General features: G+C 39.9%; 1 protein-coding gene across 1 annotated transcript in view; it reads right to left on the bottom strand.

The window, feature by feature from the left end:
• FAM91A1 (family with sequence similarity 91 member A1) overlaps positions 1-22,586 on the bottom strand; it is a 28,337-nt gene extending 5,751 nt beyond the window's left edge. The window contains exons 1-20 of the mRNA XM_074577776.1: positions 22,399-22,586; positions 20,473-20,557; positions 19,595-19,746; positions 18,632-18,689; positions 16,872-16,939; positions 15,534-15,647; positions 14,409-14,499; positions 12,100-12,162; positions 11,288-11,394; positions 10,839-10,877; positions 10,621-10,733; positions 9,582-9,700; positions 9,047-9,159; positions 8,764-8,850; positions 7,459-7,591; positions 6,611-6,759; positions 6,003-6,137; positions 3,765-3,878; positions 1,874-1,946; positions 456-605 (exon numbers count right to left, since the gene is read on the bottom strand). Of these exons, the coding sequence (XP_074433877.1) occupies positions 456-605; positions 1,874-1,946; positions 3,765-3,878; positions 6,003-6,137; positions 6,611-6,759; positions 7,459-7,591; positions 8,764-8,850; positions 9,047-9,159; positions 9,582-9,700; positions 10,621-10,733; positions 10,839-10,877; positions 11,288-11,394; positions 12,100-12,162; positions 14,409-14,499; positions 15,534-15,647; positions 16,872-16,939; positions 18,632-18,689; positions 19,595-19,746; positions 20,473-20,557; positions 22,399-22,470 (2,035 nt within the window). The 5' untranslated portion in view covers positions 22,471-22,586. The remainder of the gene's footprint in view (positions 1-455; positions 606-1,873; positions 1,947-3,764; positions 3,879-6,002; positions 6,138-6,610; positions 6,760-7,458; positions 7,592-8,763; positions 8,851-9,046; positions 9,160-9,581; positions 9,701-10,620; positions 10,734-10,838; positions 10,878-11,287; positions 11,395-12,099; positions 12,163-14,408; positions 14,500-15,533; positions 15,648-16,871; positions 16,940-18,631; positions 18,690-19,594; positions 19,747-20,472; positions 20,558-22,398) is intronic.
• Between the last annotated feature and the right edge of the window lie 2,315 nt (positions 22,587-24,901).

The raw sequence follows: 24,901 nt of genomic DNA, 5'->3' as shown, positions 1-24,901 counted from the left end.
CACCTGATGTAAGGAAGATGACACAAACTTTGCCCAAAGACCATATAGCTATAAAACTGGAGGAAGGGATATGCAGAAACACAGGGCCCGATTCATTTTAGGACTGAAGAGTCACTTAGGGATCCTCAACACATTTATGAAAGATTAGGTTCTGGCATATAAAAATGACAAAATTTACTTTTAATATTTTGAAATTATTCTTTTTCTTCTGTTGACTGATCTAGTCCAGTGATTCTTCAGTCTGTATTTGCTATTTCTGAGCTAGTAATAAAGAAGAATTAGGAAGTAAGCCTACCACCAATAGATTTACACTCAAAATGGGTTCCTATCTGTGTCGGATAGTATTTTGTAGAGTTACAAATCAAAGAATTGTAATCCTTTGTTCACCTTTGCTAAAGCAATTGTATGTGAAATTACATGAACACAGCCAAAAAAGACAATTATTGGCAACTAACCTCTTCCATCAGAAGCATCGCTCAGCTTTCTGTTAGCGTTCCGACTTGAAGGATTCAACATCGTGACATAGCCACAAAAATGCTGCAAGTCTACTTTGTTTCTCAGTATTTTTAAAGCTGTATGAATACCCATGTTCACACGGGAGAAATCTAGTAGAAAACAACACATATTCCAGCTTAATTCACAAGAAGCCTCCTCCATAACCATAGAGTTCACTTCTAGTCCATGCTAAATTTTTTATCCGGATTTTTCTCTCCTGTAATGCTCCAGCTTAGTGATCAGGTTGGTAGATCTGGGATAACGTATAAGTGACCACAGTCTTCCCACACCAAGCACTACTTGGTATTTTATACTACAGTAAAAGAGCCAAACAAAAATACAAACACAGGAGGATCATGCTCTCAGAGACACATACAGACAGTAGAGATGGAAAGGTTCAGCTAGGAATCAGACATCCAGCTCTTTCAGTGCCAGAGTCTTTTGGCAAATTCAATACATGCTCCATATACTTGAAGTTCTGAAGACTTCGAATACAGCATTAGAGGTTAAAAGTAGTTTCAACATTGAGGAGTTCATGCTAGAACTTAAAAAATTCTGTCTTCAAGATTTTTCACCTAGCATCAAGTCAGAAGAACACAGACAACCCAGAGAGAGTGAAGTAACTCATTTTGAATCCAGTAAAAATTAAATTAGGAATATAGCTTTACTTCTAGTTGGCCCAGATTTTTCTAAGTGGTAGCTTAAATAATTTTAGATTTCATATCCGGAAATTCATTCTTTCACGACAGCCCTTAGTTGGGAATTCCATGGCCTCAACTCCCCAAAGCTTGTGTCCTGCTCTTCAAGAAGTATTTCAGAACATGTTAATTTCCCCCTTTTGAAATCAGCTGAACTAGGCAGACTTTGGAGGAATAGGAAATTTTGCTAGCAAAGCTCTTCCTGGGGGAAAAATCTCCATAATAGCTCCTAGAGCTACTCATTAAGATAGAAATTTAAATTTAAGTTAAGACGGTTTGTTCAGTTTTGGTCTCACCCGTCTTACAGTTAAGAGATGATGAATAGAATACACAGATGTATTTATGCAGTTAGTAAATACGCTAGTTAATAAGAAAGTATGCATAAAGAAAGATTTGGAAGTATTTGTGGAAGTTACTTCTTTACCTCTGTTCTAGGAGAGAAGAGAGGCCAGAAAACACATTCTAATTAGGACAGAGAAGATAGAAAGGAGAAGACCATATCTCTAAGCTCAGAACAGACTTGTCAACCATTTAAATATTCTTTCAATTTTCTCATCTAACTTGACTCATAAGCACAAGAAAATTTGTATTCAAAGGATTATTGCATCTTACTGCAGAAGATAACATGCAAGAAAATTAAATAGGGTAGTGCAGAGATTACGTTAAAGACAGTCAGTTACCTCCCTGCTGCTCAGCTTCATCAAACGGGAAAGGTATGTGCATTGTTTCTCCCATTCCGTGCATGCCATGTCCCTAAACATCAAGAAATTAGATTAGGAACAGAAAAATATACTCATCTTAGCTTAGTCCTACTTAGTCAGCAAGTTTGCCGATGACACAAAGCTGGGGGGGTGGCTGACACACTGGAAGGCTGTGCCACCACACAGAGAGACCTGGACAGGCTGGAGAGTTGGGCGGAGAGGAACCTTATGAAATTCAACAAGGGCAAGTGTAGGGTGCTGCACCTGGGGAGGAATAACCCCCTGCACCAGTACAGGTTGGGGGCTGACCTGCTGGAGAGCAGCTCAGCTGAAAGAGACCTGGGAGTCCTGGAGGACAACAGGATGACCATGAGCCAGCAATGTGCCCTTGTGGCCCAGAAGGCCAACGGCATCCTGGGGTGCATCAAGAAGAGTGTGGCCAGCAGGTGGAGGGAGGTCATCCTCCCCCTCTACTCTGCCCTGCTGAGGCCGCACCTGGAGTACTGTGTCCAGTTCTGGGCTCCCCGGTTCAAGAAGGACAGGGAACTGCTGGAGAGGGTACAGCAAAGGGCTACCAAGATGATTAGGGGACTGGAACACCTCTCTTATGAAGAAAGGCTGAGGGATTTGGGTCTCTTCAGTCTGGAAAAAAGACGGCTGAGGGGGGATCTCATCAACACTTATAAATACTTAAAGGATGGGTGTCAGGAGGATGGGGCCAGGCTCTTTCCAGTGGTGCCCAGTGACAGGACAAGAGGTAACGGGCACAAACTTGAACACAGGAAGTTCCACCTAAGCATGAGGAGGAACTTCTTTCCTTTGAGGGTGGCAGAGCACTGGAACAGGCTGCCCAGAGAGGTGGTGGAGTCTCCATCTCTGGAGACATTCCAAACCCGCCTGGACGCGTTCTTGTGCAACCTGCTCTGGGTGACCCTGCTCTGGCAGGGGGGTTGGACTAGATGATCTCCAGAGGTCCCTTCCAACCCCTGTGATTCTGTGATACTTGTGCTCCCTTTTTCAGGAGCACCAGTCAAGCTGATGAAACAAATATGCAGATCATTAAAGTTTTGCTTAGCTGAAAATAGTAAGTAAAAAAAATACCCCACCCTTCCCCCTAAAATGCACATGAGTAAACACAATGTAGTTAAACGTTAGTGAAGATGAGCAATTTTTCTCTCCAATTACTAGTTATAAACAGATTTCATAATCACTGAGCACTTTTGGTGCAAAATGGAGTTTACATCCTTAAGTACAGAACATTTTTGAGCAGTCAAGCCTGTCATAAGTGGGCCTATGTAATTTTATGTTTGTTACAATATTAAACATCTATTTATTTGAACGATTAATTCTGAGAGTTCAAGTGAAGTGATGAAACAGAAGAGGAAGCTATTTTACTTCTTCCAAATAGAAAAACTCATTCTATTTTTCCTGTTTGTGATAAAGAGCATGTTTTGCTATGATTTACTGTAAGAGCTGAATACCAAGCACTCTGAAAGGGTGCATTTCTTGAATAACAGTTCATACACTCAGATACCTTATAGCACTACTATCTAAAAATCTTGTGGGCTCTTCACTTTCATTCCAGTTTCCTATATCCCCAACACTCTTATAAATCCACATCTCATTTTAGCTGGCAAAACTCTATTGTGTCTGCCCATAGTACATTAATTCATATGTAATATGCAGTCAGTTCAAAACCCATGTCTTAACCACCACTGAACCATAGCAGCACTGGCTACAGACGTTAAACATATTTTTCATCTCTCAGCAAAAGTTTAGCTCTCCTACGTTGTTGATCTCCTGTACCATGTAGCAGCTTAACTCAAAAAAAATATGCGTGTTTTCATCATTTATACAAAGTATTCTGTACCTGAATTAGAACAGCAGAATGCGTTAAAGCATCATTCAACATCGTGAGCACATTTGAAGTAGGAACTACTCCTGGGTCGTGACCCCAAGACGTTATTAGTAAGCGATCATAACCCTAGAAGAGAGAAATTAAAGAGTATTTACAGTAGTAACGGACTACCCAGGCACATAAAGTGAAGTACTAGAGTTAGGCATTTGCATATTGTTACAGTTAGGAAGTTACCACAGGTACCTACAACTCTATAGCATTACACTTTGTACCAAGGATCACCCATGGTCATATTCCTGGTAAAGGTAGAAGTTTGCAAACCTCGAAGTTAATATGCTATTTTGAACAGGAGGCGTCTGTCACCAATTCCTGTAGAACTATGTGGCCATCACAGCAGCCTCCTAGCAAATAGATGAAAATCATCGCACATAAACTTAAAAGTAAAATATAGGCTAGATAAACTAACACTGTCAACAGAGAACAAAGGTATATCAACCCCCAAAATACCTATCCACGGGGGAGGGACAGGAAGAACACCGACTAGGAAGTAATTTCCTAGTTTCTCAGTTTTCAAGGTCGAATTACCCTGCACCTCTATAAGATTTCTGGAAACGTCTAGAGAGTTCCCCCAAGAAAATTACACTGCCAAACAGTAGCAGGAGAGAAGCATTCACACATGCACACAGAGGAGAAAAAAAAAGCTGCAATAAGTTTGTGACAGTGTAGAATGGGAGGTCATTTAGTACAAGAAAACCTGACCTATCAGCACACTGAGATTCAAGTGGGATTGAAGTTTTCCAAGGATACCACACTGAATGCTTTTTACTAATAACAAGTACACAATCCATACATTTACTGGTAGTTTAAGCTAACGACAGGCTAATGTTTGAATCAAGCTCATCACCAAATGAAGACTGCAAAATACCTTCCACGCTGGAAGCCTTGATTCGCTTAATCCTATGTTATCTTAAAGTAAGTCTTAGAAGTATCTACAACATTTTTTGAAATCATAAAGGGAAGGGACATGTGAAAGAGGTTTAAGGAATGGAACATAAATCTACAAATCTTAGAGCCAGAGATGACTGCTGATGTAGGTACACCTAAGAATACACATCCCTCTCGGGATGTCTCCATACCATTGTAATATATTTAGCTCCTCAAGTATCTATTCCAAATTATGAGATGAAAACTGTAGAGGCCTTTCTGCAATTATAAATTTGAACAATATTATTTTACAAATTCCATTGTGAGCAGCAAGACCCAAATGCTGATAAGCATCTGCTGCATTTCAAATCAAAGTCAATAGATACAAGGATTTTTGGTTCAGGCAAGTTTAGAAGTTGCCATGACCACTTCCACCTGGGTTTGCCTACTATACAGAGTACCTAACAGTACTCCTGTGTGGCACACTTGTCCTTATTAGAATCTCAGAGACAGAATGGGAGAAGGGAACACGAGTCTTTCAGGCATGAGTTGATCACCTCCACTGTTTTGTGGGACTCCTTGCCAAAGCACTGTATGGATGCTAAAAAGTTAGGCTAATTCAAGGCTGGAAGGAATTTGGGAGAGGAACTGATTACTGCAGAGGCAAGAATTCCAGTCACAACCTCCACATACACAAAATCACATACAGCTCAGGAAGCTCCAGACCAGAACATGGGGAAGGCTGGAAAGGTCTTAAAATGAAATATTACATATTGTGCTTATTCTGGCACTGCTAGAGCCAGGCTCCTGGGCTAGGAGACCTTCTGTCCAACCTAGTGCAATTGTTTAAACTGCAGGGAAAATTACAGCCTAGAACTTCAAAGTCTCCTTCACAGATTTCTACAGTGGCCAAACTGGGAGTGACCATCTTTAGCCATCTTCTAAACCAGGCAAAGTTATATGTAGAGGTATCCTATCTTACATGATACTAGAAAAAGCACAACATATTAAGTGTCTATCTTTTCATACAGCTCTTCTACATCTTTGTAACACACTCTAGGGATGGGCTTACAAACTTAAATTCATGACTGCAGTACCACATTTTACACTAAAATCAAAAGGGGTGGCATCAAATACACCTGAGTCGCATTGTAACAAAAAGAGACGTAAGTAGCATTCCTTTTTCAGAACCTAGAAAGAAAACAAACCAAGACGCCACACTACGTAAAACTTGCTTCTAGAAAAGGTACTTCTGACTTGAACTGCATACAGCGTATCTTTGAAACATCTGGAGAAGGGGGGAGAATAAATCCATGCATACACTACCTGAAAAATGTCTGGAAGTTTTCGAAGACGTGTTCCTTTAGAGAGCAACAGAGAGGGTGGTCCTTGTCCAGTTATATGGTAAATATAGAGTTTGAACCAAACTGAACTGACTTCTGGTATTGCAGGTCCAATATGCTGAAGACAGATTATTCAAGAAATCAGCAACAATTTAACTGTTGCAACTGTTATATGCACAGGTATCATTTAAGAATCAACAGTTTTAAAGAATTACAAATCCTGTTCAAATGTGTTACTCTGCTACTGATGATATTCTACTCAGTCCAGTATTGCAAGACTCTTGACAGAAAGGCGATATTAAGGTATTTTCTATGAATACAAATTCAAGAACAATGAATATCTGTCATTGACTCTACTTGAACAGATAAATCATTAATAAATTAAACAAACTTAAATTTACTAAGTATTCACATTTTTCCTCACTAGACTTTTTTTTTTTTTAAGATGAAAAACCATTTTACTATTCTACATGCCAATAATTGAGTCACTTAAAGTGACATCTAAAAGATGTATCCAAAACAAAGCTATTAAGAAAGATATTACATTAGTAGATACTGGGTAAAAAAAAAAACACAACAGTATTTTTTCACCTGGGGTGTACAGCTGCTAATAGGCCGAATTTCATTGGTGAGTGGTGCCATGGAAACCAGTAGAGTATAATTTTTGTTGAGAACTCTGCTGCAGGTAGCTGGATCCAAGCCGAGCAAACTCTCACACCGTAAGAGGTCCAAGGGAAACCCTATATTGAAAATGTAAGATTCTTAAATTATCACTTAAGATGGAACACACAAACCAAAATATGATTTCAGTATTTCTATCCTCCCATGCTAAGCCACAAATACAGTATTTTCCACAACTCAGTTTTAAATTATTGGGGTGAATTTTAATAAATCTGTACATAATTTTAGCAAATCCAGTCATACAGGGTTGTGTGGCACAGAGCTACAGCTTGCTCCTCACCAACTACCTGATCCCAGGAAATTAGCACAGAGATACCACAGAAGTTAATTAAGGTTTTTTGAAAAAAAAAAATAAAAAAATCTACCCCATTAGAAGAATGCACTCCCTTTCATGACTTGAAAAATGTTTCTTTGATGGAACAACTCTGAATAAGCAATGACTCCTTTATTACGGCCTTCAGAAGCACATGATTTGAAACCAATCTCTTCCTCAAGTTCAGCTTTTCTTGCCACGATTACGCTTTAATCTGTTGCTTTGGATGTTAAGTCCAAGTTTTGGCAACCAAATCTGTCATTCAACAGGCAAACCCAGTAACGCAGGTTCAAAGGACAATGAAAAAGTGATGTTTTGGCTTCAAAATATTTTAAACAAGTAGGATAAGGATTGCTTTCTGAAATAGCAGCTTAATAAGAAAGCTGAATCCATGGCAGCTAAGTAAACAAACTTAGATGGATTTCCTCAGAAGTGATCACAGTACCGTTATTTGGTTGATCAGGCTGTACAGCTTGTGCCCCCAGGTCTTTATTGTGCCGCAAAAACAGTATTGTGTTTCTCAGTGTAAGTGCATGATCGAAGTACCGCTGTGCTTCCCCTTCACCTGTGCTTTGGACCTAAGAAACAAACACAATAAATGCATACAAGTGGCAGGCTGTTTCCACAAGCATCAATTGCACAGAAGGAAAGATTAACAAATCAGCATTTTAAAGCTTTGTAATTGAGTAACAACCCTGCAGCTTATATGCAAAGGTGATTTACAGCAGCTATTGAATGAGGAGCGAGTCTTGGCCACGCTAGTCAAACAATCAAAAAGAACACAAAGATAACACCTATAAATCAGAACTAAGACACAGTCTTTAGGTAAAAGTATTTAAATGTTCGGTCATTCTGACTGGTATAAAATGATACAGCAGTTAACAATTGTCTGTCTAGAACTATCTTTAAAAGGTGGATAGCTTAAACATACCAAATAACGGTCAAAGTTTTCTACAGAAATGGTATGCAGACTTTCAGAAACATTAACACCTTACTAAAAAGAAAGTGATTTCCATTGAACAAGCCCTAATGCAGGTGTGTGTACACATAGACTCGAGCCAGGAGTGTATGAAGATGATCAATGGACTGGAGCATCTCTCTCGAGAGGAAAGGCTGAGAGACCTGGGTCTGTTTAGCCTGGAGAAGAGAAGCCTCAGAGGGGATCTCATCAATGCTTATAAATATCTAGAGGGCGGGTGTCAAGAGGATGGGGCCAGGCTCTTCTCAGTGTGCCCACTGACAGGACAAGGGGCAACGGGCACAAACTGGAACACAGGAAATTCCATCTCAACATGAGGAAAAAACTTCTTTCCTTTGAGGGTGGCAGAGCACTGGAACAGGCTGCCCAGAGAGGTGGTGGAGTCTCCGTCTCTGGAGATATTCAAAACTTGCCTGGATGCGTTCCTGTCCAGCCTGCTCTAGGTGACCCTGCTCTGGCAGGGGGGTTGGACTAGATGATCTCTGAAGGTCCCGTCCAACCCCGACCATTCTGTTCATTAACTCAGTTTGCTCACCAGACTCACCACACTCATATACATGCATGGTGTGTCCCTGAAAGTCACTAGAGGTTTGAATGCTGCCAATAAGAAACATTTTAACTGAAGCACTTTGGTTCAGTATGATAAGGTGCTTGATCTTATCACTCTATTGCTAAATAAGCGATTTTACACAATGAAAATATTGGGGGGTTTTGACCCCTTTAACACTTCAAGTGCTGAAAAAGCATTTGGTCAAACACATAACAGATTACCTTTTCCAGCTCCACCAAGAAGCTGTCAAGACTCTCATCTGACAATTTGCCAACTTCAAACATAGTGACTGCATGACTTTTCAAGTTCTGGAAAAACAAAACTGTCTTAATTCTTTGAGAATGGAACGAGCAAGTAAAAGTTTTAGTAAGCAAAAACATTTCTTAAAAACAAGCAATACAGAAGTTTTTAAAAATAATTACAACTGTATTATATTGAAGTCAAAGTATTTTAAAGCTCTACATATTTTTTCTTGGCATAATACATTGAACAATTTTGACATACTGGTGAAAGATTTCCCATCATTAAAAAGGCAGTGAGAGTAGAATCAAACAGGAAGGCAATACGCTTTGTGTGTCCACTAGACAGATTCAGGCTGCTCACACTGGCTGTTTCAGCTAATAAAAAACAAAAAGAAAACATACGATCACATTTGTTTTATTTAAAAATAAAATCATCATGTTTAAGTCAAATCTATTTTAAAAAAGAAGAAAAAACCCGTTAGTTATTGTGTCATACTGAGTAGAACAGAATTCCCTTATCACTACTAAACTACTGATTGACCTAATTCAGAAGTTGGTATCTTTGCGTCAATTGATACCCATAATACCGATCAGACTCATCTTCAAGAAAAGCAGCTATTTGGCTGAAGAATTTTAAACCAAAGTAGACACCACCTCCCCCACAGCATATTCCAGATGAAAAAAGGATCTACACAATCTGAGTTTTACTTGTTTCTAGACCCCTTTTCAGCCTATTACACTCTAGAAATATAAAAATACTTGATCCTAAGGTATTAGAATTTACTGTTAGTGCTAACCTGGATCATCTTGACTGTTGGTATCTGTATCTGTGGCTGATGACCCAGCTTCCTGTATAGGACTTCTGTTTTCCCCACTGTCCCATGAAAGCAGCATCTTTTGAGGGTCCAAAGTACTCCTATTAATGTGAATTAAAATCCACATCTATCGGTCACGGTAGTACCAGAGAAGTATCTCTGCCTTCCACTGCTAGTAGTCCATGCACAGGAATAACCCATTAATGCCTTTTGATACTTCTAAGCTCTAAACCAGTCAAGCTTGATGTCCCTCAGAGTCCTGTTTTGGCTTCAGCAGAAAAGTTTATTTGGGGATTTGAAAATATTAGATTTTGAAAGAGAGATCTGAAAAACGCTAACCACCATCGTTGAAGAAGAACGCAATGGAAAAAAATCTAATTCACTTTGTTCTCACAGTCTGAATTAGCATTAAAGAAAACTCAGGCATAGCAGTCGTTTTAAATGGCTTAATAGATATTGAACAGAAGTGCCTGACAATTCTTAATTAACGCAACTTGGCACTCCAATTTGGAGAACTCTTTGTTGACTGCTATTAACATCACTTTCCCAGGATTTGACATAGATATACATATATGCAAGAGTGTCAATGACAGAACTGCAATGGTACCTGACAGCAAGCAAGCAAGCAAACTTTATGTACATATCCACTGACAGCAGTGCCAAGAGATATCGTCTCTGTACTAGCACAGTAACAGCTGTTATTTCTGTCCCTGGGAGTTTAAAGCAAATGTACACTTGCCTGTTTCAAAAGCGAGCAATTAGGCATTTAAAGGTCAAAAAGCCAGTACTAAGTAACAGCAAACAAAAGTCATACATTGAATTTACAGGCTAAACTACTACTCCATATCTTCCGATTAAAAAGAGGATCAAGTATTCTTACAATTATACACATTAGAAAGCCAACTGAGAGTTGCTGTTGCGGAAGTCGAAGCAACCAACCCACAGCTTTACAATTGGATTTTGGTTCTAGCTTTCCCTTCAATGACAAAAATAAGCCTTGTGAAAGAATGAAGACACTTACTTCAGTCTGTTTACCGAAGGAACATTCTTCCACGACGGATGAAGATTATCCAGGTTTATTACTTGGCCTTTTTTATGAGCAAAGCCTAACCGACAATACATGGACACAGCATTCTGAAGAAACACACATACATGTAATAAGGAACTGCTATATGAAACCAGGTTGCAAGACAGTGAACTTTCCACATCAAGTTCAACAGATGTATTATATGCACATACCTTTACTAAAGATAAGTCAATCTCTAGGACGTTTGCAAGCTAAAAAAAAAAAAAAAGAAAAATCAACAGTACAGAATTAACAGTGCAGGGTAATTAATTCACCACTTTGTTGATTTTTGTTGATTTTCTTTCCATCTGAAGGAATTGTTTCACTGAATTGAAGGTACTCCTTCAAGCCTGAAGAACTAGAAAAGTTACATTCAAGACAAAAAACAGGCTGGATCTTAAGGCTGGCAATACCCCTAAATAAAAACACTTGATGTGGATCCATATCTCTGCCTTAAATATTTTCAGCAGCGTGCTTTGGGCCCTTTCATGTTTTCCTATCTCATAGAATGGTTTGGGTTGGAAGGGACCTTCGAGATCATCTAGTCCCAACCCCCCTGGCTTGGCAGGGACATCTCCCACTAGATCAGGTTACTCCCTGACACAGGGTAAGTTTTACTTACCTCTGCCACATTAGTGTGTTCATCTATTGAAACAAATATCTTGTACAGGAGTGTTTCAAAGTAATCACCTTGCACTCTGTTCATCACAAAACCTTCAAGTGGTGGCACTAAAGAAAAATTACTAGCAAAATTACAATTCAATAACAACTTTATTAAACTGAAACTGCATAAAACAGAAACATAAATTTACACTTTTTTTAGTTTTCATGGTACCTGTAATTTTGAGGATTTTCTAGTCACAAAATAAAAGACTAAAGACAGTATACCTGGTATTTAAAATTCTCCCACTCCTTAAGAAAGTAATGGTTGTCAATGTGTTTTCTTATAGAAACTAAAGCCACTTTACCCTGCATCATAATCTTACAGTCTCCAGCTCATTCACTACAGATAATTTCCAGTCACCCAGCCATTGTGTGATTTTGTAACATGTATGGAGAGTAAATCATGGCTCTGATTGGAGCAGGACACAAAAAACCCACCCCACACTCCACAGCTGAGACTCCCAAAGCTATTATCTAAAGCTGTAACTTATTAATTCATGCCACAAAACTTTAAAAGAATCTCACCTTACCTAAATATGTATACAAAATAAGCAAATATAAGAATTCAAGTTGAAATAAATCCTATATACAATAAAAAACAATGTTTTAATAGGGTTGAAAACATTTAGTCGGGAAAAAATTTCATAGCTCAAACGTTCTGTTTAAGCAAACACATGCACAGAGATAAGCAGCTTCCAAGACAGACAACTACAGGTTAACTGAAATGAAACCAAGAAAACATAGGTATAATACCATTAAATATGTACTTACCTGCTATACAGCTGTCATCAGATATTGGTACATCAAGGTAAATAAATCCTTTGTTATACAAACCTTTATAAATAAAAGCACATCATTTTAGAAAAAAAGCATTTTCCAGAGTACTAATGATACAAAGTAGACTTCCCCAGCAGCCAATTCAGAATTTAAAGTAATTTTTCCTAATAGCCTCCACAATAGCATACTACTTTGCAATGCATGGATCAATAAACCACATCTAATATGAAACAGGTGTCTCCCTAAATCAAAGTTCTTTACTCGTAATCTGATGCAGTACACTTGGAGTTCTACAAGTACTTTCAGGACAACTGAGGACAGTAGAACAACCACAGATTGAAGCAGCTACATTTGACAAAGATGGATGTGTGCCCGCCTAAATGTAACTTAGTTTTCACCATCATCAGTGTACTGTCAAGAAGTGGGGTTTTTTCTACTGAATTAGTTTTGTCAGCTGAGGACGTTGGCTACATTTTGGTTCTGCCCTAACTCAGGCTGGAACTTGCACGCTTTGAAGCAAGGATACAAAACTAAACCACATCAGTTCTGATGGTCCTCACATGTCCTTCCCACGCTCCTTCACAGAAAGTCTTTTTTTACACAACTGCAAAAATAAATTCTGGGGCATTTCACCACAAGACATCAGCTAAGCTGCAGCAGATACAGAGGGACACTGCATACAATGAGGATAATAATGTGGTAGATTTTAAAGGACACTTTCCCCACATAAGATTGATTTGAGTGCTAAGCATCTCGATGAGTTCTGCAGAGTAGATGAGCCAGGGGGAAATTTTTAAGGAAGGGCAAAACATTTCAGCATGGTTATCTTTATAGTCTAAAATTTGTAACAGCTACACTCTAACAGTAAAGCACAAAGCTAAATTACACAGTATAAAATAAGCCAAATTTATAGTCAGTGGTTCCTTGTGTGTTAACCAAAGTCACTCCCTCTACATATTCATTACAGCAGGGAGGAAGTGTACCAGCCACCCTCAGGTGAAGTGTTATTGAACACCTGAAGTAGAATTGTCAGGATGTTTCACACATACAGAGCCCAGCCCAGCTGTAGTGTGTGTGTCTACATCTATAGTACATTAGTAAAATTACTACACCAAATCAGTTCTTAAATAAAATGCCTGCATTAAACCAAAATGTAACCTGAATTCATGCTGATACAACTGCTGTACAGCACAGGCAGTGACACAAACTCAGCTATACAAACCAGCTTTAATGGACATTACAAGCCATCAACATCCTAAGAGTGCTTTTCACTGTCTTCCCTTCAGATTCAGCTCTCATAGCTGCTACATCCTTCCTTATTGTACCTGAAATGTGTTGATGGCATCGTAGTTTGGACTAAACAGTCCTCTTTCCCCATAAAAATCCCATCCTATTGGCAGACTATTACACTAATCGTCTGTACATTCTTTTTTTACCCATCAGTTGGAGTAGAAAGGTACGCTAGATCCTTCTAAACCTACTAAACCTGAGCTGTAAACCGTCTCCGCAACCAACACCAAGCTATGTATAGAGAAAGATCATGAAGTGCTTTTGGAATTTAAATTTTTTTAAGCCCTATACTGTTTCAGATCCACTCCAGAGCTTCAATTTCACCTACCTCACTATGTCTTTTATTGTTTTATTCTGCTTCAGTAACAGCCAGTGGAATTCTGCTTCAATTTCTTAGGAAAACTACAGTGCACAGCTCCAATTGCTTGTAGTAAGACAAGCATTCACAGACAGACTTCTCAAGAAGGTGTTTGTCAGTCCTTTTGCAATCCCTTGCCTAATATGATTTGTCTGTATCTAATACTTATTACACTGAAATAGGGAGACACATGCATACCATTTTTCTGTAACATTTGCAGACCTTTGAGAAACAAGGCAGCCCCTTAGATTTAAGGCCCATTTTTATGGTGTTCAAACAGTACAAAGTTACAAAACCTCTCCTCCTTTGAAAATCAAGGAGCGAAGTTTTACCACCCAGGATTACTAAGTCTGACATTAATTTTAGTTTTGCTTGTCCTCATCTACATCCCCCCTCCCCACGACAATAACTGACAGTTTCTAATGAAATAATTTGTTGAATCAAACAATAACAAAGCAACAGCTGCTAGTGAGTCACTGTTAAACAATTTACAAGATCTAGCTTGCAGTCTGTACAAGCTCTTCAGTATTTTCCTCCACCACCTGTTATGCTTCAGCTCTCTACATCCCCTTTTATTCCTAGTTTTCAGACACTACTGTCAGAATTTGTTGAGCAAGATCTACAAACAGAAAAGGAATGTTTGTTAAAAACTTACTGTGAACTACATTGAAGTCTAATGAACCAGCAAGCTGAGGACCTGAATCAATTATCTTATCAATAGCAGACTTCTCCGATGTAGTACAAATCTAGGTAAAAGAAATCATGTTAAGTCTTTTGTAGAAATGAATCTATGCAGTTTACTTAATACCACTCAACCTCACATTTCAGCCTCAAATCAGTCATAAGTAATGTGAGAATATAGGAAGTAACCCATGTTCTTAATCAAAATACTGGCACTGAAGAATTCACTCCAATTCCTGTTAAAGTCTTAAACTTTTTTACTCTTGCCCCCACACAAAATTATGCATGCTTTAGGAACAGTACTTAGTTCACGGGTATTTGGGAAGTGAAGTCCACAGCGTAACAGGTTTGCTCTTTAAAACTTCCAAAGTGAGTGTTAAGCCACACAACTGGAACAGTTCTAAAAAGAGGTCCATTACAATATCAAAGTAACACGCTTCAGGTTAACCGCTCTGGGTTGATGGGATGTCAGAATATAAATAGCCACTGCCTAAGATATTCCAAATAGTAGCCAAAAAAAGATCCCATCACTGCTTTAAATTTGTTCCAATCTAAACAAAAGACTTACAAAGAAGGAATTAAATCCAGATCAAATGACTAGATGACTGTAAATAGAAACTGTGAGAAAGAAAGTATTAAAACAACTCACAAATTTTTCCCGTGCAAACAATGAAAAAGATAAAGGAGACACGAGGAGCAGAAACAATGAAGATATCTATCAACTAAAGTCCAGTAACATTCTGATTCTAATTATATTGAAGGTGAAGATTCAGTCAAAACTGAGCCGTCAGGGCTTAAATATGAATTTAAGAAAACATATTTTGTTGCTTGCTCCCTACAAAGCATATTAGTTACCACAGACTGGTTGATGCAAAACCACCTCACTGTACATAGCGCAGAAAGTACAAAGGAGGGAGAGGGCAGAATACGTAAACAAATAAAACGTCACTTTTTCCATTAGTTCCAATCTCTGTTTCCATTAAAGAGTTGTTATAAACCTGCAACATAATCTTTGTGTATCCTACATAAAGGGAAGCCCCTTTTTTCAGGGACTGTCAGTATTCAACCAAAATTAGAGATGCAATCCATACTAAAATACCTTGATGTCATCCTCAGTGATGTAGCCAGACTGTACGACCCACCAAGCTTCTATAGCAATCTCCACAGGTTTCACAGGTAACAGATCATGAGCAGTTTTCCTTCTGAAAAATTTCTGCAGTGGTACAGTCCATTTGAGATGGTAATAAAGAGCACTTCACACGTGCAGACAACCATTTACCTTTATATAAACTGATTTTTAGATAAACATCCATTTTTAAGTACATTACATTCACAGACTGGACACACACAAATACTCGTCACTGAGTAAAAGCTTCCCTCCTCTCTTAAATCATGTGAAAATGGGAAAGAAAAATTATTTGCATCTGATACTGTTAAGTCTTCCCATAAAACCATATTTTCATCCATATTGTATGTGTCACTAATTAAAAACCACACTGTTCAAACATATTAGGATCAAGTCCAAATTTAAACTATTTACGACATTTTCTAATGTTAACAGGTAAGAGCACAGCAAACAAAGTATACAAATGGGGCATTTTAAAGAAGTTCAACGATCTTAAACAAAAAAACATTTTAGGAACATTATAAAAGTACCCCACGTTCTCAATAAGCACAGTGCTAGAAAAACTACAATGAATGTCAGTGCAAAAAAGTAAACCTGGAGGGTACTGTTTACTTATAGACCTGAACAGCTTCTGCACCGTTGTACAGCCATTACTTTTGGGTTCACACTATCAACTTCATGTTTTGGTAAGCACACTTTTGCTTGAAGGAGCACTGTAAAGCTACTGCACAAGCACTTATGAGTCTCCTGAAGTAAGAAAGGAACTGTTGCAAATTAAAGGGCCTCCTTTTATCAACAATTGTTACAGTGTTTTCCCCAGGTGCTGTTCACAAGCAAGGACGGCTGTTCAGACTCGTTATTGTTGTCTCAGAAAAAACATACATACTACAAAAATTTACACCAAGATGAAGGACTCTCCCAGAATAAACTCTAATCTCAACTACACCCATAGCAACATGGAATAATTCTTCCAGAACCAGTAGCATTACTCCATGTTTATACTGGCCACGAGACATGAGTTATCTGTGCCATAGAATATACACAGCTCTGAAAATATACGTTTGCAGAAAAAAAGAAAAAAAAAAGATGTAACATTTAATCTTTTTCTTTAGTATGATTTTAAATTAAAAAGCTCTTTATCACCTTCAGGAAACACAACATAATTAGCAATACATTATGTCACATTCAATTAGCCATACTATTAAACTAACAAGATGTATGAAATTATTCCATTCTTCGCTTCCTACGAAATAATAGCAGGGGGGTGGTAAGTGGAGAAGAAAAGGGAGAGGAAATTAAAGATAAACTTACTTTTGAAGACCTACATTGGTTCATTAGATCTATATACTGGTTTCTTCCTATACCAAGAAGTCTTAGACCTGAAAAATAAGTAAGGTTTTATTTCTCTTAAAACAGGTTTAAACTGGTGATACATAAAACATTCTTCAAAGAATGAGACCTACTTTTATAATAATATCTTTAATTACTCTTTCTTCCCAAAATAAAAGGACAGTTATAGGAGCTAAATTCAGTTTTAAGCCAATTTGACAGAGAACCGTGTTATCTAAAACTAGAATCCATCCCCACTCACTTATTCTGTACAGGTTAAAAAATCCTATACCCTATATCTCTCAAGTCACGGGGTAGCAGGGAATAATCCAACCCGTTTCTCTCCTACACTCACAACAACAGGTAATAACTATGTTTCAAATTAACAGAACTAAAGTTGTACGTAAAGACTTTGGTCAATAGTTTTTCTTCTCCCCTAATAAATCCCACACCAAGCACTGGATTGGAACTGTAAACTAAGAATTAGAGCACAAAAGGCCACATAAACCTCTAAGGAAGATGATTAAGATCTAGTTGAGTTAAACTGAACCAGAATTTATTTCTATAATCTCTAGCTTTCAACCACTAAGCAACTATGAACACTTGTTAGTTTTAAAATGGAGACAGAATATGGGTTAAGTCCAACTTTCTTGTTTGACACTGTTTTTTATTATAAGATGTTAATAAAGACGTTTAACTTAATTATACCTCAGCAACTGACCTGCAGCTGCTGCTAAAATAACAGAATTGCTAGTGAAAAAAATAAACAAAACACCAACAACAGGGAAGCCTTTCCTCACTTCTTACTCCTGAGTAACCCTAGACTTCCAACAAGCTACATGACCCTGAATAAAGAATTTTTCCTGATCTGTTTCCCAAATGTGAAATAGAGGCAAATTAGTACAGTTAACTGGCAATATCCTTTTTAAAAAAAAAAAAAAAACACACCAAAACCGTTTTCAAAAGCTGCAGGCTACTCCTCACCTGACTACACACTATCCTTAAAGAGAAATCTACATAAATTTATACCAAAGGTGAGAAATTAAGTCTTTAGCTATAAATAACTTCTCAATGGCAGGTTTGATTAACACCCTCCCTAAGCCAGCAGTTTGCATTTTGCTCTATAAGACTTATCAGCAGGTTGTTGCTCTTAACGTTGTTCTCATCCACCAGGTTCAACATTTTTGCTTTCCTAATCTTCCCACCTCACACCCACAACAGCCTAACAGAAAGCAAGATAAAAAACCTGGCGCATCCAAGAGTGTCATAAAATATGAGATTCTTTTCTGTCTCTTTTCTGGTACATCATTTCTCGATCCACGCTGATGTTAATTCACAAGAGTGTTAACAGCCTTTCAGTGTCTTCCCAAAGCTTTCTGCCAAAAACACATGCCAAAAAATGCACTAGGAGAGGACCAATAGCTCAGCTTGCTGATGCACAATGGCCAGTAAGACTTTCCAGCCAGAAGTCCAAGCAAACCAGAATGCAATACAAGCAAGGACAGAAGCTGCACAAGGTTTTGCACCGCTCCCATTTGTACTCAAACTAGCCCAATTCCAGTGCCGACCATATGGACAGAACTGCGTACGGAGAGCACATGCTCCTTAATGTCACTATTTAAATGCTTCTACACCTTCATTCACGTGCTTATGTTCAAGCAAACAGATGCCCACAAATCCGTTTTCAGAAGCTCCTTATTTCCAACTCACTGAAAACAGTAATGCAGCTACGTAATACTTACAGTCAGCGGCAGTGAAGTTCGGTAACGAATCATAGCTTTTTTCGCTGTTCATTATATCCTTAAAAAGACAAGAAAACTTAGTTGCAACAAGAAAGTCATTGTTTCAGAGAAGCAGGTCCAAAATTCTACCTGCCTTTTTTTTTTTTAACAACAAAATGAAATTAAAACAAACATATTAGAGTCAGTTACCTTATCAAACTTACCAATTACTTGATTAATCATTACACAACAAGTTAAATACATAAAAAAAAAAGACCTCGTTTAACATGAGCTTTACAAAGAAAAATACTGACAGAATAATAAAGATAAAATCCTGTATCTGTCCTCACAAAAAAAAAGAAAACAGCACAAGGAATTGCTAATGGTAATAACAGAATAACCTAACAACTAATCCATTATATCTGCAATCAGTATACACAAAATAAACAAAGCACTTCTGATAACCAATGAAAATAAAAGGCTGCCAGAGTGCTGAGAGAAAACAGAACCATCTTTGTTCTCATAAAAAAGGATCTGCTTCAAGCTTTTGAAAGAGTTTCAAACTTCGTTAAGTGTCCTTTTTGAAAGGGAATAAAAAAAGAAAATAACCACTCAAATGTGCTGTGTTTTAAAAATGGAAATGCTTTTTGTTTTATTAATCTAACAGAATGAGCTATTTCTTGTACAGTTTGAAGGGAAGAGTCACAATCTCAAGTATCAAAAGAGAGAGACTGGCCTCAGAGTGAGTCCCACCCCTGCTCCACATCACAAAGTTCAGCTCTCGAACAGGTTACAGGGGCAGAAGTGAAAAAACTGCAGGTACGAGCAGTTGTCTAGAAAGCTTCCTTTATGTTTTCTTATTTGTCAGCATAACCTACCCAAAAGTGAATAAACTACAAGACACTGCCTCACATGCACTAAATGGCCATCACCAACGTCTCTAGGACAGAAAACAACGTATTCTCGCCATAGTTTTGTACTCACCTCCATTATGCCAGTGTAGTATGAAAACGGTGTTACCCTTAGACCTTTTACCATGATGTCAGACAAATGGTAAGGGTACAACATGAGATGATCTCGACTGTATTTTAGCAGATCCTCATAATATTTACGTTCATCTTTCTTGACATGCTTAACTACAAGGGGAGAAAAAAAAAGTTACATAGTTCTATGAAGTTCAATTAAAAAAAAAGTGTTATAACAAAAGGATTTAAAAAAGCATAATGGCAACTGGCAGAAAATTAAAAACAAAATAAGAGAGAGATACAGGGCACTCAACATCCAAGGATTTCTACATATGATACCAGTACTCTCAGAGCCTTCAGAGATGGCGTTAGAACAGCGCAGATTTACTTCACTCGTTACCAGGAAGCGGCCCACTGAGACAGAACTCATGTAGGCTGTAGAAAATTATCTTTTAATTAGTGAAACTATTACCTACTTTGAGAAGAAAAATGGACGCAGTCAATGCAAAATAAATTGAAAGTCTGCAAACAAGTCATAGCCAATAGCTCATGTCAGTCAAGACCACTGTCTGGCCACTGTCTCTAGTGCCAGGCTTCATTTTATTAGTCAAATCCTCTCTTAACATCTCTTAACTTCTAGGAAAAGGGTGGCATAACCACAGCAGGAATTCAATTCCACCTACCAACTCAGTAACCTTAAAGAACACTTCACTAGAAAAGCTGCCAAATGGACTCAAAAGTCAAGACTTTTCTTGATGTTTCATCATTTAAAAATATCCATTTTGAGGTAAGAAGGGACCTTTGAACAGGGCTAGATCTTGTAATTTTACAGTAAAGACAAACTTCCACACAGAAGAATGAGGTAGCAATTCGAAGTTACTCAGCTTCTTTACTCACCTAAGTTATTCCGGTATCGTAACTGATTGCGGATGCTGTAGAGTACGACCTGCCTTTCATATTCCCTCTGAGAGTTTCCAAGACCCTTGAAAACACAAATGCCTTTTAGCTGACATGCACAGAACCCCTTTTAGTTAAACCACTGCAAAGCATCTCATGAGAAAACATATGCAAGCGGTTGTCATCACTCAGGAAGTCCTGCAGTTCAATACAGCGATAGTATCTCCAGTCTCTGTACAAGGTCAAAAGTATTTTTCATTAAATAAGTCTCTGTATATGGGATGCAGATTTAAGCAATAATCTTTAGGTTCTTTTTCCTAGTACCATTCTGATAAAAAAAAGGGAGCATCTAATCCTTAAATCAAAGGCTTTAAACCATCTTTTAGATGGCATGAAGCATCAAGCATTTTACCAAGCATTCAGTGTCTCGCAGCCTTAAAGAATTGCCCAGAATTAGTGTAGCATAAACCAAGGGTGGTGAATGACACGTGAAGGTTCAATTTCTGCACCTAAGAAACTTACAGTGGAAAAAATAAATAATGAAACAGCTCAAGTTGTAGCTTCACACAAATAAGGCAATCAAGTGATCTCAGGTCACAAGATTAAGGCGTAAGCACAGCACATTATTGGACTATCATGAAAGAAGATAAAAAGAGAACTTCGGTTGATGCTTTAAACGCATTATTTCAAAAGCTGTTGCCTTCAAAGTTCTTCATATTACTCTTCTGTTCTGCATCTGCAACAAGCAACTTGTTTGGTTTCTTGCTTTTTTTTCCCCTCTCCTGGCTCCCTCATTCATGTTCGTATTTTAAAAGATCCTTAGATAAAAAGGTACTTTACTGCATATATGGGATAAACAAGTAAGCTGCCCGCATACTACAGAATCAGGTATTAGAAAAGAAACACCTCATATCCCAAAGAGGGATCCAAGTATTTGCTCCAAGTACAAAAATATTAAGGACTATCCTAACACTAAAGTAAACAAGGCAGTATTCCAGAAGTTACATTAAAGCAACTAATGCATTAAATATTAGCATGTTTTCTACCCTGAATCACATAGCCAACAATATAGCACTCAGCTGGACAGGTAAAGAGAAATCATCATTCAGCTTCTGAAATCTCAAACTCAAGGAATTCAGTTACTCAGGGCCTGCAGACACTACTCATCCTCTCCATCCTTCCTTTGTGCAAGAGCAGAAATTTTTTATCAGCATCTGCTTTCAAGCAGCACTTTGGAGATGAGAGCGTACCCTCGACTTGACACAATACCTCCCCCCCTCTGCTGTCAGAGGCCCATTAAACACAGCAAATCAAAATTTCATGAGGTTTCCTTTTCCACAAGTCACTCACTGCAACAGTTCCCTGGCTACCCAAATGCAGGGCTGCACAAGTCTGCGATGACACCTGTCCTAGTTTATCTCACACTATTGAGGGGTTGCATGGTGGATACCCACCTCAGCTGGTCTTGCATCTGTACAAGGTGAGAGAGGACCCCCACAACTCCCTCTGCCCACAGAGAGCCAAAACCACCTCTACATCCCTCTCTCCTCACAGACCTCCCGCCAAGCAAGCATGTATATGCCCCACTCCTCACATCCAAACCCCACACCATCCTCATATCCCACAGACACCCACACGCTCCCTACACACACCCTCTCACCACAGAGGGACCACACACCCCTCCTATCCCTCCGTCTTTCACATGCAGACCCCACACCCTCATCATACTCCCCCCTCTCCCCACAGAAAGCCCCATACCGCCCCCATCTTCCCGTCCCCGTCCCCCGTCCCGTCCCCCCCCCGCCCCCGACACAGGCAACCCGTGGCCCCGGGGCAGGCAGAGATGAGTCCCCACACCTCCCCGCACACAGCCAGGCGCCCTCCCCGGGCCGGGAGCTCGGCAGCCCAGACCTTGCCCGCCCGCACCTGCTTGACGCTGGCCGGCAGCCGGCCCCAGGGGTAGTTGTGGCGGATGTGGAACTCCACGTCGATGTTCATGGCGAGGAGACCAGGCCCCGTCGCCGGGAGGCGCTCCAGCCCAGGGGCCGCCCTGCCCTCGGCCCGCCGCCACTGCAGCCACCTCCCGCCCGCCGCCACTTCCGCGTTACGCCCCCGGAAGCGCCTGAATACGTCAGTTCCGGCGGTGCGGGGATAGGCCCGGTGTCGTTGTTGGGGCTGCGCATGCGCGGGACGGCGGCGGGGGGTGGCCCCTCCGCGGCCTTTGCGGAGGCGGAGTCTGGCTTCCCGGCTCGGAGAGCCCTGGTCGGACGCTTCGTCCCCCGGCTTCGTCAGGGGAGCGCCGCGAGGTTGTTTCAGTCGATGTTAATCAGCTGCTGTAGGCGGAGGGGAGGCCTCAGTCGCTGCAGCGGGCGGGAGGAGTGGCGAGGCCGTACGCGCAGTGTACCGCCACCCGCGTGTGCTGTGAGGGGCTAATCCCTCACCTCGGCTGCTTCCCGCACGCATCAGCGCAGCCGTCTGCGGGCTCGCACTGGTTGGGAACGGATTCAAGCGTAAAATGCTTCTGTTACCTGCTTGGTCGGTTCTCGCTTTAGTTTCCTGCTTTAGTTCACAGTACACCCAGACAACTGTGACTGCTCCAAGTAGTCACTTGCAGCTGCCCTTGCAGGTGCAGGAGCACAAATAAGGATTTCACGGCAAGGAACAAGCAAGATCGTTTCATTTACCAGTGGCCCTGGGCTGTGCCAACTGAGCGCGCCCCCAGCGTGTGGTCTGCGTAGCGTGGGGGCTGAAAGCTTGGAGACCTGAATACCAACAGCAGCCCATCCCGTTCATACCGGGTCCTGGACAAGTGGATTAGTATCATCGAGGAAGCTGCTTCAAATAAAAAAGCAGCAGGTGCCCCTCCTTATCTTAGGATCTGCGTTCTTGTGAGTCATTGAAAGTCTTACCTATGTCAAAATCTGTGCCAACTTTCCATGCAGAAGCAATTTGTTATCATTTAAGTGTCAGGGAATTGCAGATGGGGAAAAGGGCTCTGTGTACTTAACGCTACGCAACACTTTAATGAATGATTGATACATAAGTAGAATAAACAAAGCAAATGAGTCCAGGATCACTTGTGCCATTTATTTTTTAAGGCTGTTATCCTGCATGCTCGGTAATAACCTTGGAGCAGTGGTGAGGGAGCTGAAGGGGAACAAACTGCAATAGAAACTCGGTGATCTGTTATCTTCGAGTAGGTCCCCAGGGAACTGCAGACCCAGTTCTCCTTCGGCATCACTGGTGTCCAGGATCCCAGTTCTGCGTAACTGCAGAGACATAAAGCCTCAGCCAGCGGATGTGCCCCGTGGTGCCAACGCACAGAGATCCCTGCAGCTGAGGAGATGGTGAGCAGCTCCCACAATCTCCAGGGTCTCAGATAAGGCCTGCCAGCTCATATCACCAGCAGGATTCAGTCCAGGAACACAGTCACAGTCTGCCAACCTTCTTTTAACCCTAGTTGTCAGGTTTCTTATGAACCTTTCTGTGTCACGCCCTACATTGGTTTATAAATAAACTATGAAAAGACATTAATAAGAAACCCTTTTTGCCTTGCCCATTGCCACATAAACCAGATGGTACAGGTCTTTGTCTGGTACTGTCTGTTTGCTTTTAATATCAGAAATTTGACACACCTCTCAGTAGGGCAGGAAAATTTTTTTCTTGCATGGTTCTGAGGTAAATTATCTTGTTAGTGGTACCAGCAGCTGAATAAGTAAGACACAGATATGAGAATCCACAAGGTAAAAAGTCGGGTGATCAGAATAACAGTAATGTATGCAGTAAAAAAACTTTATTTGATAGCTTGGAGGCTTCTATTGTATTTCTTTCATCTGCCTCAGACTTTCCAGTGATAGCACTGGCAAAAAGGAAATAAGACAATTAGAAACTATTGATGTAGGGTAGATCTTCCGAGAGGCAGAATAACTCATCAGAGCTGTGATTAGAAGGCAACAGTGCATGTACTTTTTTTTTAATACAATTTTAATACATTACCAGAAAGGACACCATACAACAAAATCGTTCTGTGTTTATCAGTCACTTTGAGAATTTGCAGATGGGTGATTGAAATTCACTTTCTCAATGAGTCATAGATAAAACACACTAAACTCCTGCACCTTCAATTGAGGTCATTGGACTCTGAAGTTATAATCCCATTGGTATAAATCATGTGTGTAAAATACAGTGAGCACTGAGGATCAGGCTACTGATGATCCTTTTTTTCCAAACCTTAGGATACCATTAAAACCACATCCACTCCCCCGCAGCTCTGCTCCTCAGGATCAGAGAATCACAGAATCATGGAATGATTTGGGTTGGAAGGGACCCTAAAAATCATCTAGTTCCAACCCCAAGTGTTCAAGGCCAGGCTGGATGGGACTTTTAGCAGCCTGGTCTAGTGGGAGGTGTCCCTGCCCATGGCAGGGGG

This window comes from Larus michahellis, chromosome 2 (assembly GCF_964199755.1).
Source record: "Larus michahellis chromosome 2, bLarMic1.1, whole genome shotgun sequence".
NCBI lineage: Eukaryota > Metazoa > Chordata > Aves > Charadriiformes > Laridae > Larus > Larus michahellis.
This window is presented reverse-complemented; position numbering and strand designations above follow the sequence as displayed.